At 44.4% G+C, this 19412-nt stretch overlaps 2 protein-coding genes across 10 annotated transcripts in view; both read left to right on the top strand.

Moving 5' to 3' along the window:
- Nucleotides 1-19412, top strand: part of kif25 (kinesin family member 25) — a 271160-nt gene that overhangs the window by 23737 nt on the left and 228011 nt on the right. For all 9 annotated transcript variants that reach the window (XR_010976174.1, XR_010976175.1, XR_010976172.1 and 6 more), the window contains exon 2: nucleotides 12246-12311. Coding sequence is in view for 3 of the 9 variants with exons in the window: in XM_068044632.1 (XP_067900733.1) it covers nucleotides 12246-12311 (66 nt within the window). In the remaining 6 variants the exon portion in view is untranslated. The remainder of the gene's footprint in view (nucleotides 1-12245; nucleotides 12312-19412) is intronic.
- Nucleotides 1-19412, top strand: part of afdna (afadin, adherens junction formation factor a) — a 598271-nt gene that overhangs the window by 353525 nt on the left and 225334 nt on the right. The gene's annotated exons all lie outside the window — the stretch shown is intronic.

Below are 19412 nucleotides of genomic sequence, written 5' to 3'. Positions count from 1 at the left end.
CAATGGCGCCAGACCACCGCCTGTTGGGGATGGACCAAACTTTTGCTGTTGCAGGGGACACATCGGTCTTGGTGGTCCTGGTGCCTCAGGAGCCGACTGACACTCACTGTACTAGGTCCCGTCGTTGGGCTCCTTTCTCTCCTCCACCCTGTTTTTCCCATCTTCCCCTGGTGCCATAAGACAAGCCATACCCCTGTCCCTGGATAATGCTGGGGTCAGCTTACGAATTTTCTCGTTACAGGGCCCGTGATTGGCCTCTTCATATTGCCGATTTTGAGCTACCCTGTATGCCACCTTGATATCTTTCAACTATCCCTTGGCCTCGTTGGCTCTCTCTAAATTCCTGGCACTTTCCTCGCATTGAGCCTGACGCTGCCAATGTCGGTGACCTGACATTGCAGGTACTAGTTTTCCTAGTTGTTTCTTCCTGTGCTTTCCTCTCCTGCCTTTCATCACTTAAATCTTTCGTCACCCGATTGACTATGGCCTCTCTGTCGCTTGCCCTACTCTAATTCTCTTTTTTCCTCTTCTAATTGCTTAGCTCTCTCCATGAGAATCCGGTTCTGTTTCTGCAAGCACAGTAAACAAATCGCCTTTTCTTTTGATTTCTATGTTCGCTACCACATGTCCACTCTGCTGCATTCTCCTGTGGATTGTCAGAGACTATCATTTCCCGCACCCATGGCTCGGAACTATTTAGCTTGCCATACACATGAGGATATCCTACCCTCCATCGAGGGTTTCTTGCCCTTGACCCTGTTCATCATTTTGTTCTTAACCTTAGAGTCTTGTTGAGGTTGCTGAGATTCTGTTCCCTTACAATAGTTCTTGGACTCCAGGAATTACAAGAACAAAATGCATGTGACACAGGGTTTGGCCCAACCTCAAATTCGTTCATTTATTGAACTCTCAAAATTCACCACCCCCGACCACCAGTACAAACTCCTCTGTGATTTGACCAGAGTTAACAACAATACCGCACAGTTTAAACCCCATACAAGGTTGACTGAAATTTACAAAATACCTCAAAACACAAATCCCTCTACAATTTGGTTGAAAATTAAAATCACCACACAGCTGGTTGCATTGGTATTGATTGTAGGCCTGGATCTGGTGATGACCGGTCTCCATCTTCCTCCTGACTGCAGGACCCGTGCTCCGATGTTGTCCTCTTTTATGATTATTCATATCACAGGCACAGATCGTGTTTATTCCATGTCCTAGTTTAGACAGGACTGTATGGACATAGGCAATGATTCTGCTGTTTACACAACAGAAAACAATGTGACCCCCTTCCATGGTGAGGGATACCTGGTTCCAAGGTGGACTGGGGGGGTGTGAATGCTTCTTTCATTCCTGGCAGGAACTAATTGTGCTATGTAATGGCAGTTGCCCTGTGCCATTGTCTGTAATGATGGCTCTCTCAGTCTCTAAATGAGCCAGAGTTTCAGTTCACTCACTCTTCTGTGTGTTACAGTTAACCCCTTAGTGTCTGTGTGTGATTTTGAACTACTTTATATTCTTACAGCTCAGGGGTCAGGTCCTTCAATACTTCTCCCAGTTTAGGAGAGAATTATCATTGTCTTACTTCAATATTTGTACCTTTATTGTGAGAGACGCTGTGAGAGGCTGACGAATCTAAAAATCCAGTATGTACTTCCAATACTGTTTTTTCAAGTTGCGTAACTAATTTCTTGCGTATGGGGGTGCTACCTCAACTGTAAATCAGTTTGTCCCCCTTTATTTTCTAAATAAGGCCATATATCTGTTAATTTCCAGGTAAAGTCCGTCCTCTTTGATTCCTAAGACAGGTTGTATAACTATTAATTCCTAGGTAAGGCCTCTTTGATTTCTAAAAAATGCCAAGCTGTGAGTCCTGTGATGGTCAATTTTTCATTATTCATCGAGCTGTGTTTCAAGATTATAAATCAGATTTTTGGTTTGGTTATCTTTGTCAGTAATTCAGTTGATTGTGGTTTAGGGCTATCAGCATAAAACTATCTTATCAATGTTTTATTGTGTGGTGTTGTTAGCAAAGCTACAATTGGAACAGAGAAAACTTGAATTAGAAGACAGGGAAAGGGAAAGAGAGAGATAGAGAGAAAGAGAAAGAAAGAACTTTTCAGAAGGAACGTGAAGAAAAAGCGAGAAAGAGAGAGCCTTCCGGAAGGAAATCGAAGCGAGAGAGCTGAGGTGGCTTGAGTTAACTAGGGGGCGACAGAATAACCCTAGTGAAAGCATGGCCAGTATGCAGGAGTGTAATTCAGGGCTGGGTACAGAATTGTTAAAAATTTCCCAACTGGGTGGCGCAGTGGCTAGCACTGCAGCCTCACAGCTCCAGCGACCCGAGTTCAGTTCTGGGTACTGCCTGTGCGAAGTATGCAAGTTCTCCCTGTGACTGCGTGGGTTTCCTCCGGGTGCTCCAGTTTCCTACCACAACTTGAGGGTTGATAGGTAAATTGGCCATTGTAAAAATTGCCCCTAGTGTAGGTAGGAGAATTGAGGGAAGGTGGGAATGTGAAAGGGGAAAAATGGGATTAATGTAGGATTAGCATAAATGGGTGGTTGATGGTCGGCACAGACTCGGTGGGCTGCAGGGCCTGTTTCGGTGCTGTATCTGTCTATGACTCTATGATCCCCAAATTCAATGAGGGAGATGTGGAAGCGTTTTTTGTGTCTTTTGAAAAACTGTAAAGGCTGTTAAAGTGGCCAACTGAGGCTTGGACTCTGCTGATACAGAGCAAATTAATAGGAAATGACCATGAGGTTTATTCCATGTTGCCAGATGAGTTCATCCCACCGGCAGGACAGACCCACCAGAGGTGGTGGCACAGTGGTATACAGTAGGGAGGGAGTTGCCCTGGGAGTCCTCAACATCGACTCTGGACCCCATGAAGTCTCATGGCATCAGGTCAAACATGGGCAAGGTAACCTCCTACTGATTACCACCTACTGCCCTCCCTCAGCTGATGACTCAGTACTGCTCCATGTTGAACACCACTTGGAGGAAGCACTGAGGGTGGCAAGGGCATAAAATGTACTCTGGATGGGGGACTTCAATGTCCATCACCACGAGTGGCTCGGTAGCACCACTACTGACCGAGCTGGCCGAGTCCTAGAGGACATAGCTGCTAGACTGGGTCTGCGGCAGGTGATGGGGGAACCAACACAAGGGAAAAACATACTTGACCTCATCCTCACCAATCCGCCTGCCGCAGATGCTTCTGTCTATTACAGTATTGGTAGGAGTGACCACCGCACAGTCCTTGTGGAGACGAAGTCCTGCCTTCACATTGAGGATACCATCCATTGTGTTGTGTGGCACTATCACCGTGCTAAATGGGATAGATTTCGAACAGATCTAGCAATGCAAAACTGGGCATCCATGAGGCACTGTGGGCCATCAGCAGCAGCAGAATTGTACTCAACCACAATCTGTAACCTCATGGCCTGACACATCCCCCACTCTACCATTACCATCAAGCCAGGAGACCAACCCTGGTTCAATGAAGAGTGCAGGAGGGCATGCCAGGAGCAGCACCAGGCATACCTCAAAATGAAGTGTCAACCTGGTGAAGCTACAACACAGGACTATCTGCGTGCCAAACTGCGTAAGCAGCATGCGATAGACAGGGCTAAGCGATCCCATAACCAACGGATCAGATCTAAGCTCGGCAGTCCTACCACATCCAGCCGTGAATGGTGGTGGACAATTAAACAACTAACTGGAGGAAGTGGCACCACAAATATCCCCATCCTCAATGATGGGGGAGCCCAGCACATCAGTGCGAAAGATAAGGCTGAAGCATTTGCAACAATCTTCAGCCAAAAATGCTGAGTTGATGATCCATCTCGGCCTCCTCCTGAAGTCCCCAGCATCACAGATGCCAGACTTCAGCCAATTCGCTTCACTCCGCTTTATATCAAGAAACGACTGAAGGCACTGCATACTGCAAAAGCTATGGGACTTGACAAATATTCCGGCAATAGTACTGAAGACCTGTGCTCCAAAACTTGCTGCGCCCCTAACCAAGCTGTTCCAGAACAGCTACAACACTGGAATCTACCCTGCAATGTGGAAAATTGCCCAGGTATGTCCTGAACACAAAAAGCAGGACAAGTCCAACCCGGCCAATTACCGCCCCATCGGCCTACTCTCAATCATCAGTAAAGTGATGGAAGGTGTCATCAACAGTGCCATCAAGCGGCACTTGCTTAGCAATAACCTGCTCAATAACACTCAGTTTGGGTTCCGCCAGGGCCACTCAGCTTCTGACCTCATTACAGCCTTGGTTCAAACATGGACAAAAGAGCTGAACTCGAGGTAAGGTGAGAGTGACTGCTCTTGACATCAAGGCAGCATTTGACCGAGTATGGCATCAAGGAGCCCTAGCAAAACAGAGGTCAATGGGAATCGGGGAAAACCCTCTGCTGGCTGGAGTCATACCTAGCACAAAGGAAGATGGTTGTGGTTGTTGGAGGTCAAACTCATCTGAGCTTCAGGACATCACTGCAGGAGTTCCTCAGGGTAGTGTCCTAGGCCCAACCATCTTCAGCTGCTTCATCAAGGACCTTCCTTCAATCATAAGGTCAGAAGTGGGGATGCTCGCTGATGATTGCACATTGCTCAGCACCATTCGTGACTCCGCAGATACTGAAGCAGTCCGTGTAGAAATGCAGCAAGACCTGGACAATATCCAGGCTTGGACTGATAAGTGGCAAGTAACATTCACGCCACACAAGTGCCAGGCAATGATCATCTCCAACAAGAGAGAATCTAACCATCTCCCCATGACATTCAACAGCATTACCATCGCTGAATCCCCCACTATCAACATCCTGAGGGCTACCATTGACTAGAAACTGAACTGGAGTAGCCATATAAATACCGTGGCTACAAGAGCAGGTCAAAGGCTAGGAATCCTGAGGCAAGTAACTCATCTCCTGACTCCCCAAAGCCTGTCCACCATCTACAAGGGGCGGCACAGTGGCGCAGTGGTTAGCACTGCAGCCTCACAGCTCCAGTGACCTGGGTTCAATTCTGGGTACTGCCTGTGTGGAGTTTGCAAGTTCTCCCTGTGTCTGCGTGGGTTTTCTCCGGGTGCTCCGGTTTCCTCCCACCACCAAAAGACTTGCAGGTTGATAGTTAAATTGGCCATTATAAATTGCCCCTAGTATAGGTAGGTGGTAGGGGAATATAGGGACAGGTGGGGATGTGGTAGGAATATGGGATTAGTGTAGGATTAGTATAAATGGGTGGTTGATGGTCGGCACAGACTCGGTGGGCCGAAGGGCCTGTTTCAGTGCTGTATCTCTAAATAAATAAAATAAAAAATAAATAAGGCACAAGTCAGGAGTGTGATGGAATACTCTCCACTTGCCTGGATGGGTGCAGCTCCAACAACACTCAAGAAGCTCAACACCATTCAGGACAGAACAGCCCTCTTGATTGGCACCCCATCTACAAACATTCACTCCCTCCACCACCGACGCACAGTGGCAGCAGTGTGTACCATCTACAAGATGCACTGCAGCAATGCACCAAGGCTCCTTAGACAGCACCTTCCAAACCCGCGACCTCTACCAACTAGAAGGACGAGGGCAGCAAATGCATGGGAACACCACCACCTGCGAGTTCCCCTCCAAGTCACACACCATCCTGACTTGGAACTATATTGCCGTTCCTTCACTGTCGCTGGGTCAAAATCCTGGAACTCCCTTCCTAACAGCACTGTGGGTGTACCTACCCCACATGGACTGCAGTGGTTCAAGAAGGCAGCTCCACCACCTTCTCAAGGGCAATTAGGGATGAGCAATAAATGCTGGCCTGGCTAGTGACGCCTATATCCCATGAATGAATAAAAAAAATTATGATGCTATCCTTGGGGCATATGAGTTAGTACCAGAAGCGTATTGCCAAAAGTTTAGAACCCTCAAGAAGCAAGCTGATCAAACTTACCTGGAGTTTGAGAGAAGTAAGCAGCCTGCTTTTGACCAGTGTCTGAGGGCTCTTAATATGTAGCTCACCTATGAAAATCTCAGAGAAGTAATTTTGCTAGAGGAATTTAAAAACTCTCTCGCACTCTCCATAAAGACACAGGTAGAGGAACAGAAGGTTCATAGAACCCGGCAAGCTGCAGTGCTGGCTGATGAGTTTGCTCTCATTTATAAGTCAGTTTCCCAGGGGAAAACCTTTCCTAATCACCCCACGAATCCAAAAAGGACAAAGGGTGGGAAGGTGATAGAAGCCCAAGCATTCCTGGGAGGGAAGGAAAAACAGGAGACACAGGGGGCCCTCCTCCAGCCAAAAAGGAAGGTGCTGTGAGTAGGAGTGAGACCTGGAGACCTGTGTGCTTTCATTGTAATAAAGCAGGGCATCTGAGAACTGACTGCTGGAAACTAAAGGGAAAACCTGCAGGACATACCCGCTCATTGAAGAAGAAGGATCCCTGATGGAAAGCAAAGCATGTGTCTTTATGGAGAGTGCGAGAGAGTTTTTAAATTCTGTGGCTTTAACTGCAGTAAGAGTGCGACCCAGGATGCTTACTGCTGCAAGTGCAGGAAAATTTTATAGGATTCCTGAAGGCTATCAGGGTTTTGCCTCTGAAGGGAGAGTAACTCCATACCCCTGGAGTGGGGCAAGCAAGCCCATAGTAATTCTCAGGGACACGGGCCACTAGATCCCTTTTACTGGGAAAAGACCTGACCTTTTCCCTAGAGAGTGCAGTAAACACCAGAATGGTGGTGAATGGTATTGGAGGGCAGTGTATGCCTGTACCTTTACACTGGGTTCACTTGGAGTGCAACCTAGTTTCGGGATTGGTGACTGTAGGGATTGTCCCTAGTTTGCCTGTGGATGTGAGCGGGTATGTCCTGATTAACCCCACAGGTTTTCCCTTTAGTTTCCAGCAGTCAGTTCTTAGATGCCCTGTTTTATTACAATGAAAACACACAGGTCTCCAGGTCTCACTCCTACTTACAGCACCTTCCTTTTTCGCTGGAGGAGGGCCCCCTGTGTCTCCTGCTTTTCCTTCCCTCCCAGGAATGCTCCTAGGTAATGATCTGGTGGGGACGAAGGTGGTAGCTTCCCCAGGAGTGAAAGAGACCGCAGGAGGTCAGAGAGACAGGGCCATGACAGGAGACGGTCCCCTGCAGTTTCCCTGAATGTGTGGTGAATCAGGCCATGATCAAACCAGCTCCCCCCCAGAGGAGACTGCATTGGCACTGCAGGCAGATGGCCGTGAGATCTGTCCGTCTGCGACTTTCTTTGGAAAGTTAGAAGACCCAGGGAATGAATGAAATGAATCTTCCCTAGCTGAGGTTCAGCGAGCTGACCCAGTATTGAGAGAGTTAGCACAGGCTGCCCAGTCTGAAATTGAAGCAGAGGGAGTCCCTGATTGCTACTATTTAAAGAATGAGATACTGATGAGGAAGTGGAGTTCTCCTCACAGACCTGAGAGCAAGGAGTGGACAGTGGTTTACCAGTTGGTGGTGCAGCAGAGGTACCGGAGAGAAATATTAAGAATGGCCCATGAGATGACATGAAGTCCTGTATCGGTGTTTGGAGGACCCTCGAGCAGAGGGCTGGTGAATTGTAAGGGACCCGTGCCGAGAACAAAAGGGGACAGGCAGGCACAAGGCTGGCAAAAGGATATAAAGGAAAGGAGAAAAAGGGACCAAGAGGGCAGGTGAAAGGAAGTCTGGAAGGAATTCCAAATGGAAGCCCCAGCTGTCCGGTCAGCTAATCCCAAAATATTTGAGAAGTTAGACCCCACATCCTCCTATGTAAATGTAGACACGAGAAGCATCCCACCAGAGTTTCTAACAGCATTTACAGGAACCTGCAGAAACAAAGAAAGTCCTCAAGAAGCAGAGAAACTGTGAGGGTGATGCCTTACCTAGTCGAAGTGCCACAGGGGATTGCAGTAGAATCTGGACAAATACCTGCAAGCAGGATTGTCCCAGAGGACAAAGAGAAGATTACTAAGGAACCCTCCCCCACCATCAGGAGAAAAGGGAATCAACCATCCCTCTAAGGTGAAAAGCCTTTGCATGACTCATCAAAGCACTGAAAGAGAGTTCGGAGCAGAACTCTCACTTAGGGCTAATTAAATCTAACCTTCCCCCTGCAGACGTCACCAAGAACAAAGACACCCGAAGCAGTCAGGGAAATGTGCAAACTGAAAAACTTCCCCAAAAACCACATGTTTGTTGCGATGCCAAAAAGGGCAGTTTAAAGCGCCACTGCAACTAAGAAAAGATAGGCTGTAACAACTGTTAGGATTTCTGAATGAATGGGAGAGATGCATGTGTGTTTTCCTTATCTTCTCTCTAGACCCTTTTAATGAAATGCTCTTTTTTTAAAAAAAAAATTGCATTTCATTGGGTGTGGAGGTGTCATGCAGACCCCCACCTGGCAAGGATGAGGCATATTAATATTGTCATATGAACATTGATTTTCCAAGTGGCAGGCAGTGACTAGTGGAGTACCACAGGGATCAGTGCTAGGACACCAGCTATTCACTATAGAGTCATAGGGAGATACAGCACTGAAACAGGCCCTTTGGCTCACCAAGTCTGTGCCGACCCATTTATACTAATCCTACTTTAATCCCATATTCCCTACCACATCCCCACCTTCCATCAATTCTCCTACCACCTACCTACACTAGGGGCAATTTACAATGCCCAATTTACCTATCAACCTGCAAGTCTTTGGCTGTGGGAAGAAACCGGAGCACCTGGCAGAAACCCACACGGTCAAAGGGAGAACTTGCAAACTCCGCACAGGCAGTACCCAGAACCGAACCTGGATTGCTGTGAGGCTGCAGTGCTAACCGCTGCACCACTGTGCCACCCTTTTTTTGGTAACAAATATATATTAATGATATAGATGAGGGAATTAAACGTAATTATCCAAGTTTGCAGATGACACAAAGCTGGGTGGGAGGGTGAGCTGTGAGGAGGATGCAGAGAAGCTCCAGTGTGATTTGGGCAAGTTGAGTGAGTAGGCAAATACATGGCAGATGCAGTATAATGTGGATAAATGTGAGGTTATCCACTTTGGTGGCAAAAACAGGAAGGCAGATTATTATCTGAACGGCAATAGATTGGGAAAGGGAGAAGTGCAGCGAGACCTGGGTGTCCTTGTACACCAGTCGCTGAAAATAAACGTGCAGCAGGCAGTTAAGAAGGCAAATAGTATGTTGGCCTTCAAAGTGAGAGGATTCGAGTACAGGAGCAAGGATGTCTTGCTGCAATTATACAAGGCCTTGATGAGACCACATCTGGAATATTGTGTGCAGTTTTGGTCTCCTTATCTGAGGAAGGATATTCTTGCTATGGAGGGAATGCAGCGAAGGTTCACCAGACTGATCCCTGGGATGGCAGGACTGACGTATGAAGAGAGATTGGATCGATTAGGCTTGTATTCCTAGAGTTTAGAAGAATGAGAGGGTATCTCACAGAAACCTACAAAATTCTAACAGGACTGGACAGACGAGGATGTTCCTGATGGTGGGGGAGTCCAGGACACCAGGGGTCACAGTCTAAGGATACGGGGTAAGCCATTTAGAACTGAGATGAGGAGAGATTTCTTCACCCAGAGAGTGGTGAACCTGTGGAATTCTCTACCATGGAAAGCAGTTGAGGCCAAATCATTAAATATATTCAAGAAAGAGTTAGATATAGTTCTTGGGGCTAATGGGATCAAGGGATATGAGGAGAAAGCGGGAACAGGCTACTGAGTTTGGATGATCAGCCATGATCGTATTGAATAGTGGAGCCAGCTCGAAGGGCTGAATGGTCTACTCCTGCTCCTATGTTTCTATTTGGCTGGAGGATATTTGCATACTAAGAGAGAGTGCTTGGAGAGACAAAGCAACTACTGCCTGGTCCAATTAACCCAAATGGATTTTGATCAGCCATTGAAGGTGTAAGGAAGCTTGCGTTCCAGTGTCTGCTAAGATGGAGAATCCATAAACGCAGGAGTGGTTAAACCAACTGGGCACATGACTAACCCGCTGGCCCAAGCTTTTTGAACTGGGCACAAGACAGTTTGTAGACAGACTGGAGATTGTAACTGAACCTGGAACAAGAGAGCCTCTATTCTGGCTGGCTCTCTCTCGCTTTCTCACAAGCCTCCGGACCCACTGATGTCGCTTAAACCTCAAGAGAGAGAAGACTGCTAAATTGAAGAAGTTAAAGTGTGCACTGAGCCCCAATGAATGGCAAGACTTACCGGCAGCCAAAGACTCCACATTGACCTCAAAGGACCGTAAATACACCCAGCTATTGCCTCAAACTTTTCCGCTTTATTCTTTTCTACTTTTTCTGTCTTTATCTGTGTGTGTGTTTATTGTGTATGCTTGCTAGAGTGGTCGCGTCGCATATTCGTAGTCGTTAACCGGATCAGAGTTTAAGGTTAATAAACTTCCACCTTTTCTTGTTTAAATCTAAGAAAACCTGTCTGACCTCTTTGCCTTACAATTGGAAAGCAGTGAACAAGGATTCACTGAGGGGGAGCTAAAAACAGAGTGTTTTTAAAAATTAAACCCTGTTACGGTTAAACCAGGCAAAGGCTGAGAGGGAGCCCCTAGACCCCTTTCTCACCTGGTCGTAACAGAAATTTGCATGGATTCTAATTGTTGGATCCTTATCCTTTAAACAGATTCGTAGAACTAGAGACAGTAATATGTTTGATAATTGGCTTCATTTAACTGACCTTACTAGCCATACAGAAAAGTGCACATTAGCCCTGCATCCAAAATTAATTATGCATAGATTTAATGAGAAGTCGTGAAGATGGCTTCTCTAAGTCTGTCAGGATCCCAAGGTTTCTTTTCTATTCTAACTACGTAAAACATAGCAGCTGTCTTTATACCCTTTTAGTTTATGGTTCTCTTCCTATCGAATGCAATCCTTGCCTCATGTTATACAACTACCCATTTGTTTCCAATCGTTTAGCAAACAGATTAGAGGCCTCATACACTTTTCACACCAGACTGTTACTTATTTTTTGTGCCCCTAAATCATTCTCTGATGTATGCAGTCATGGCACCCTTTGCTGTGATTAAAAAAATCTGTTTTTCAAAAACTTCTCATCAGTAATATTGGAAGAAGGACTTTTGAGAACATGATTAAAACAAATCCTCCCTAGATTATAGTCCAGTCTCTTAAAACAGAAGAAGTGGAAATGCATATTCTTACAATAGTAAATTGTGATGCTGTCTCCAATGGTCAGCGAGACAGTAACAAGAAGGCATAAATTTAAGCTAATCATAAAGAAAGAATTAGAGCTGATTAGAAAAAAACCTTTACAAAGGATGGTTAGAAAGCGAATTTCTTTGCCACAAATTATTGTTGAAGTAAAGTTTTTTCAAAAGGGATTTAGATAATTGCTTAAAAAGGAGGAAAGTTAAAGATATGGGGAACAAGTAGAAGAATGGGATTTCACTAGCTGGCTCATGGAGCAAAACACTGGAATGGATTTAGTGGTCCATCCTAATGGCTTGTGCTGTATCATCAAGAAGTGCTGTCTGTCCCAAGTTTGCATTGCGATTTCCCCATATAGTGAGTTTCCATTCTACCCAGACACAGGTGAATCATTATGAATAATTCTTAGGCACATATTTCCAGAATGGTATATGTAGGCTTCAAACCAGGTGACCTGCACTTGCCCAGTGACTTGCAATGAAATGCACAAATCTGAAAAGCACCTTCTCTCCTTCCCATCCTTTGACCTTTATCCTCCCTTTTGATAATCTGTCTCCTCTGTCCTTCACTTTCATCTTTCAGACACTCTCCTATCAAACAGTCTTCTTGCCATTGGTATCAAGATTTCTTTCTTTCAACTGTTTCCAAGTTGACCACACTTTCAAGAAGTGATTAGGCTCCCTTTCACTTCCATTACTGAAGCTTTTTTCTCTTGCGCTTCGATCAAATGCTTAGTAAATGGTGATCTCCAAAACGGTGTTGTTTAAAACACCCGTCTGACTACACAGGCAGCAATGGAACCAGTAGCAAATTACAGTGCAACACTAAGTGCTTTGACGTTAGTATTACTGGATGTAACTGTACTGTAGTGACATGTCATTGTGCCATATTAAAGTGCACTTCAACTTATGGACAAAATGTACGTGGATTTAACTAGATATGTACAACCATGAAATACCATTTTTAAAAATGCACATTTGCTGAGAAATGAATTTTAAAGTGTCCTAACATCATTTTTTCTCTAATTTCAGGGCAAAGATGAAAGAATTGTTCACCTGGAAACTGAAAATGCTCTGCTTCACCTGAAACTGGCAAAAGTAATATCTCTTAATAACACCATACTGTAAGACAGGGATTTTCAAACAAGGTGCTGTCCCCTCAGTAGGGAGGGGAACATACTCAAAAGACTGCTCAACCCGCCAAGCAGCATTATATGCATGGGATTTCAGTATACAGGATTATTGTGTAAGGAGCACTTATCTTAACATTTGCAACAAAAAATTTCCGAAGAATAAATTTTGTTGACATTGTTCTACACACAGACACATCCCGGCTTATGAGTAAATGTTGACTGGGTGACTCACTAGTAACAACATTCTGAATGAACTAGTTAGCCAAACTCATGGCTAGAGACAATTATTATCTCTTACTTAAGTAAAAGCAAAATACTGCGGATGCTGGAAATCTGAAATAAAAACAAGAAATGTTGGAAATACTCAGCAGGTCTGGCAGCATCTGTGAAGAGAGAAGCAGAGTTAACGTTTCAAGTCAGTGGCCATTCAGAAGAAGACCCATTTATCCCTACTCTTTGTTTCCTGTCTGCCAGCCAATTTTGTATCCATCGCAATACACTACCCCCAATCCCATGCACTTTAATTTTACATGCTAATCTCTTATGTGGGAATTTGTCGAAAGCCTTCTGAAAGTCCTGTTAAACCACATCCACTGGTTCCCCCTCATCAACTCTACTAGTTACATCTGCGAAGAATTCTAGTAGATTTGTCAAGCATGATTTCCCTTTCGTAAATCCATGCTGACTCTGCCCGATTCTACCAGTGTTCTCTAAGTGCTCTGCTGTAAAATCTTTGATAATGGACTCTAGAATTTTCCCCACTACTAACGCCAGGCTTACTGGTCTATAATTCCCTGCTTTCTCTCTACCTCCCTTTTTAAATAGTGGGGTTGCATTAGCTACCCTCCAATCTGTAGGAACTGTTCCAGAGTCTATAGAGTCTTGGAAGATGACCACCAATGTATCCACTATTTCTAGGGTCACTGCCTTAAGTACTCTGGGATGCATACCATCAGGCCCTGGGGATTTATCGGCTTTCAATCCCATCAATTTCCCCAACACCATTTCTCTACTAATACTGACTTCCTTCAGTTCCTCTCTCTCACTCAGCCCTGTGTTCCCCAACATTTCTGGTACGATATTTGTGTCCTCCTTTGTGAAGACAGAACCAAAGTATGCATTTAGTTGGTCAGCCATTTCTTTATTCCCCATAATAAATTCCCCTGTTTCTGACTGTATCTTTTTCTTTTCACATACCTATAGAAAGTTTTACAGTCAGTTTTTATGTTCCCTGCAAGCTTGCTCTCGTACTCGGTTTTCCCCTTCTTAATCAATCCCTTGGTCCTCCTTTCCTGAATTCTAAACTGCTCCCAATCCTCAGGTCTGTTGTTTTTTCTGGCAAATTTATATGCCTCTTCCTTGGATCTAATGCTATCTCTATTTTCTGTTGCAAACCATTGGATACGCTCACTGTACTCAAAGTTGATGAAACACCAGGACCCGGATGAGAAGCATCTGAGGATACTGAGGGAAGTGAGAGTGGAAATTACGGAGCCACTGGCTGTAATTTTCTAGTCTTCCTTAGATTCAGGGGTGGTGCCAGAGGACTGGAGAATTGCAAATGTGACACCCTTGTTCAAAAAAGGGTGTAAAGATAAGCCCAGCAGTTACAGGCCAGTCAGTTTAACCTCGGTGTTGCAGAAACGTCTAGAAACAATAATTCGGGACAAAATTAATAGTCAAATGTGGGTTAATTAGGGAAAGCCAGCAGGTATTTGTGAAGGGCAAACCATGTTTAACTAACTTACCGGAAGAGAGACGGTTGATCAGGGTAATGCAGTTGATGTGTACATGGACATCCAAAAAGCATTTGATTAAGTTCCGCACAACAGACTTGTGAGCAAAGTTATAGCCCACGAAATAAAAGGGACAGTCGCAAAATAGATACGAAATTGGCCGAGTGACAGGAACGAGGGAGTAGTGGTTAATGGATGTTTTTCGGTCTGGAGGAAAGTTTGCAGAGGAGTTCCCCAAGAGTCGGTGTTAGGACCCTTGCTGTTCCTGATTTATGTGTTAATGACCCAGAACTTGGTGTGCAGGGCACAATTTCAAAATTTGCATATAATATGAAACTTGGAAACATTGTGAACTGCGAGGACAGTGTAGAACTTCAAAAGAACATAGACAGGTTGGTGGAATGGGCAGAGAATTGTAAAGTAAAATTTAATGCAGAGAAGTGTAAAGTGATATATTTTGGTAGGAAGAGTATGAAGAGACACTATAAAAGAAAGGGTGCAATTCTAAAGGGGATACAAGAGCAGAGGGACCTGAGTGTATATGTCCATAAATCATTGAAGGTAGCAGGACAGGTTGAGAGAGCATATAGCATTCTAGGCTTCATTTATAGGCGCATAGAGTACAAAAGCAAGGAAGTTAAATTTGTATAGAACACTGGTTTGGCCTCAACTGGAGTATTGTGCCCAGCTTTGGGCCCCACACTTTAGCAAAGATGTGAAGACATTAGAGAGAGTGCAGAAAGCATTCACAAGAATGGTTCCAGGGATGAGGAACTTCAGTTATGTGGATAGATTGGAGAAGTTGGGACTGTTTTCCTTAGAGAAGAGAAGGTTGAGAGGAGCTTTGATAGAGATGTTCAAAATAATGAGGGGTCTGGATAGAGAAAAACTGTTCCCATTAGTGGAAGGATCAAGAACAAGAGAGCATAAATTTAAAGTAATTGGCAAAAGAAGCAATAGCGACATGAAGATATTTTTCACCTAGCGAGTGGTTAGGATCTGGAATGCACTGCCCGACAGTGTAATGGAGGCAGCTTCCGTCAAGGCATTTAAGAGGGAATTGGGTTGTTATCTGAAAAGAAAGAATGTGCAGGGCTACGGGGACAAGGCAGGGGAGTTGCACTAGACAAATTGCTCTTTTGGAGAGCCAATGCAGACATGATGGGCCGAATGGCCTCCTTCTGTGCTGTAACAATTCTGTGGTAATTCTGATATGTCGCGCTGATTCCTATTACACATCAAAGACAAAATATTTGCGATCTGGCACCATGTAGTTCTAAGCAACTCAATATTAGATGATCTTTCACTAGCTATATTTGTAGACAACCATGTTCCTCTCATAGTTCTAACTGTGCTATAATTGACGGCTCATCCTCTGAAAGTTTTTCAATCCATTCATGAAATAACAAAATGGAATCATCCCAAATGAATGCCGTATATGTTAAAGCATATTAAATACCTTGGAGTAATTTAACACTGCGATTTCCCTTTGGAGTACAGTGTTCACAAGCATGGTGATTACAAGTATCATCATTGTTTTGAATCACGTATATGAAGAAAAGGCAGTGCCACTTAACAGTAATACAAATGGTTGATATGGGTATATGTGGAAAGTGTCATTAATCAGGGCATGTTTTATGCTTGAGAATTCCTTATGGCCCATTGATTAAGAAAGCGCACTAAGTGCAGACTAGGCACTGTACACAGGGAGGGGAAATTAGAAGGTGAGTAACGTTAACCAACTCTCATGCATTTCAACAGAGCCAGTTACAGAACAATATTTACAGAGGTCAAGCTCATCGTTTCTCCTACTATCTCAGGTGGGTTTGATGTGGGACATGGAGACCTGTAAAAGGATGGGGAGCCAAAAAATGTAACATTTTGGAATCTCAGAGAGAGTGAGTAGCAATTGTTTAGTTGAAAGGGTCAGATGACATTATAGGATAAAATCATCAATTTCAGTCTCAGGTGGGTAACTGCACTTGGAGGGAGTGTGAACCAGGGTTAGGGTACCATTAGCACCAGTTTTTTGGCCTGCATTCTGTTCAAGCGCACCTCCCTAATGGGGGCATGGAATAACTGAGTTTTCCTATATAAATCATAAAACTTTCTGGAAATTATCTGAAATCTTGGTTAAATCATCTGAGTAATTTTATAACATCCTCAATAAGACTATGTAGTCTTGAATTGATTCTCACAAATGGGGTGAATCCGCCTACTTCAGAGGGTAGGCTGTATTGCATTTTCTAATGGGAGACCCTCCCCCTAATTTGAACAGGCTATTGGCACTTCAAAAACTTGCACATTGCATGCTCAGCTGGAGAGTAATATCTGGTCAGGCTGCAGCACTTAAGTGGTTCAACTCATCATTAAAGGAGTGGTTGTGGTAGTGGTAAAACTGGACTAATTTGCACAGTTGAAATGTGTTGGCAACACTGCTCCCTTTGATACTGATGGATTTCACACAAGAAATGTGTGAACAAATGAAAAGTAGCTTACCTTAGCTTTCTTCCTGATAATAGTAAAACCATTCTTCAAAATTATAATATGTTTGGGAAGAGGCAGCACAGATTTGTTACAGGAAAACCGTGTTTCACAAATCTATTAGAGGTTTTTGAGAATGTATCTAGAAGAGTGTATGGGGGGTGGGGGGGAACCATTGGATTTTCAAAGGATATTCAATAAAGTGCCGGCCAAGAGGTTATTACACAAAATTAGACTTGCGGGATTGGGGGTAATATATGAGTATAGATTGAGGATTGGTTAATGGATAGAAAACAGAGAGTAGGAATAAACATGCCATTTTCGAGTTGGCATACTATATCTAGTGGGGTACTGCAAGGATCAGTGCTTGGCCTCAGCTATTTACAATCTACATCAATTACTTAGATGAGGGGATTGAGAGTACTCAAGTTTGCTGTTAGGTGGGATAGTAAGCTGTAAGCAGGACAAAAAGAGGCTGTGAAAGGATTTAGTCAGGCCAAATGAGTGGGCAAAAAGGTAGCAGATTGAATATAATGTGGAGAAAAATGCTAGCCTTTATTACAAAGGGATTGGAGTATAAGATTAAAGAATTTTAATGCAACTGTATAGGGCCTTGGTGAGATCACACCTTGAGAACTGGGTACAATTTTGGTCTCCTTACATAAGGAAGGATATATTTACCTTGGAGAGAATGCAGCAAAGGCTCACTAGTCTGATTCCTGGGATGAGGGGATTATCCTATGAGGAGAAACTGAGTAGACTTGGCCTGAATTCCCTAGAGTTTAGGAGACTGAGAGTTGATCTCGTTGAAACATGAAACATTCTTAAGGGGCTTGACAGGGTAGTTGCTGGGAGGATGTTTTCCCTGGCTGAGGAGTCTGGAACTAGATTCATTGTCTCAGAATAGGGCGGCACAGTGGCGCAGTGGTTAGCACCGCAGCCTCACAGCTCCAGGGACCCGGGTTCGATTCTGGGTACTGCCTGTGTGGAGTTTGCAAGTTCTCCCTGTGTCTGCGTGGGTTTTCTCCGGGTGCTCCGGTTTCCTCCCACAAACCAAAAGACTTGCAGGTTAATAGGTAAATTGGCCATTATAAATTGTCACTAGTATAGGTAGGTGGTAGGGAAATATAGGGATAGGTGGGGATGTTTGTTGGGAATATGGGATTAGTGTAGGATTAGTATAAAAAATGGGTGGTTGATGTTCGGCACAGACTCGGTGGGCCGAAGGGCCTGTTTCAGTGCTGTATCTCTAATCTAATCTAATAAGTGGTTGGCCATTTAGAACTGAGATGAGGAGAAATTTCTTCACTGAGTGTTGTGAACTTTTGGAATTCGCTACCCCAGAAAGCTGTGAATGCTCAATTATCAAGTATATTGAAGTCAGAGATTGACAAAATTTTAGATATTAAGGGAATCAAGGGATGTGGAGATATTGTAGCTTAGGTAGAAGGTCTTAATTAATGGTAGAGCAAGCTCAAGGGACCGAATGGAATACTCCTGCTCCTATTTCTTACGTTCTTATCATTTGAGATCCTACTTGAGGTGGTGTGCCAAATGAGTGTGCTCTATTTGGAGTTGATAGTCTCCCTCCACTAAAAGCATAGGTGCCAGCTCCATGGTGGAGACTGTTACCCGAGTCACACAGATCTCTCATACCTGGCTGAAAATGAGGAATGGTTTTACTGGTATCAGGAAGAAGGTCAAGGTAAGTATATTTCTCATTTGTTCACGTTTCTTGTGGGGCCCATCAAGCACAACATAGACCAAAGTTGGGACCTACTGCACCCTCTGAGGTCTGAAGCACTACAGAATCATTTCCCCTTTGTACACAGTATTTTGTTGTGCTATTGCTGAACAGTATGCTTTTCTTGAAGATGGAAGTAGTAGCTCAGAAATGACTGACAGATGTTCAGGCTTTCAACCCAAGGTTCTCCACTGCTGTTATGGGGTTTCTTGGTGAGGTCAGCCAGAATGCAAGAGGTTAGAGTGGCTGAAGAGTAATTTACCCAATGTTTCTGCTGCTTCATTAAATGTATATGCTATGGATTGGTCCATAATTATGTTTCTGTGGTCAAACCACAGAAGCTCACCTCAAGGGCAATTAGGGAGCAATGGAGGCTGGGTCATTGAATATGTTCAAGGCTGAATTAGATAGATTTTTGATCAAGGGAGTCAAGAGTTATGGGCAGGTAGACAGAAAAATGAAATTGAGGCCGCAGTCAGATCAGCCATGATCTTATTGAATGGTAGAGCAGGCTCGAGGGGCCGAATGGCCTAATCCTTCTCCTAGTTCTTGTGGATGAGCAACAAATGCTGGGCTTGCCAGTGACGCTCCCATCCTATGAAAGCATAAAAAAGATCTGAGCATACCTGGGTGCAAACCCTTTCTCTTTGCATGTAGACCATGCGGTTGTTATCAGAAGCCTATATATTTGCATGGATGCCATCTTTAACATCCTGCACTTGGAGGCCTGCCACTTGGTAAAGGCTCTGCACCTATCCACCTGATGCCTCCTTTCCATAGGGAAAGCGAAGAAGCTGTGCCCTTTCAAAGAAAACATTTGTCATTTGCTGACTTGTTTGAACTGCTGACGGCCTGAGGAGCAGCTACCCCTTGAGCTAGCTTGGAATGACCTGATGGCAGTGACACTTCACACTGTAGTAACTCACTTCAGTATGATGAGATGTCCCTGTGCCAGATGTTGTCTGCAAGTTATGCAGCAGAAAGTAGAGATGTCTGGCAGCCTGTCCTGTGAAGTGGAGTTGGTAAAGACTGGTCTTCTATAACCTTTATAGGTATGTGTGGAGGGTTGTACAAATGCAGACCCTGGAGAAGTGATAGGTAG

The sequence above is a fragment of the Heterodontus francisci genome, chromosome 13 (assembly GCF_036365525.1).
Source record: "Heterodontus francisci isolate sHetFra1 chromosome 13, sHetFra1.hap1, whole genome shotgun sequence".
Taxonomy (NCBI): Eukaryota; Metazoa; Chordata; class Chondrichthyes; order Heterodontiformes; family Heterodontidae; genus Heterodontus; species Heterodontus francisci.
Note: the sequence above shows the minus strand (reverse complement) of the source record. Positions and strands in the feature narration are given on the sequence as shown.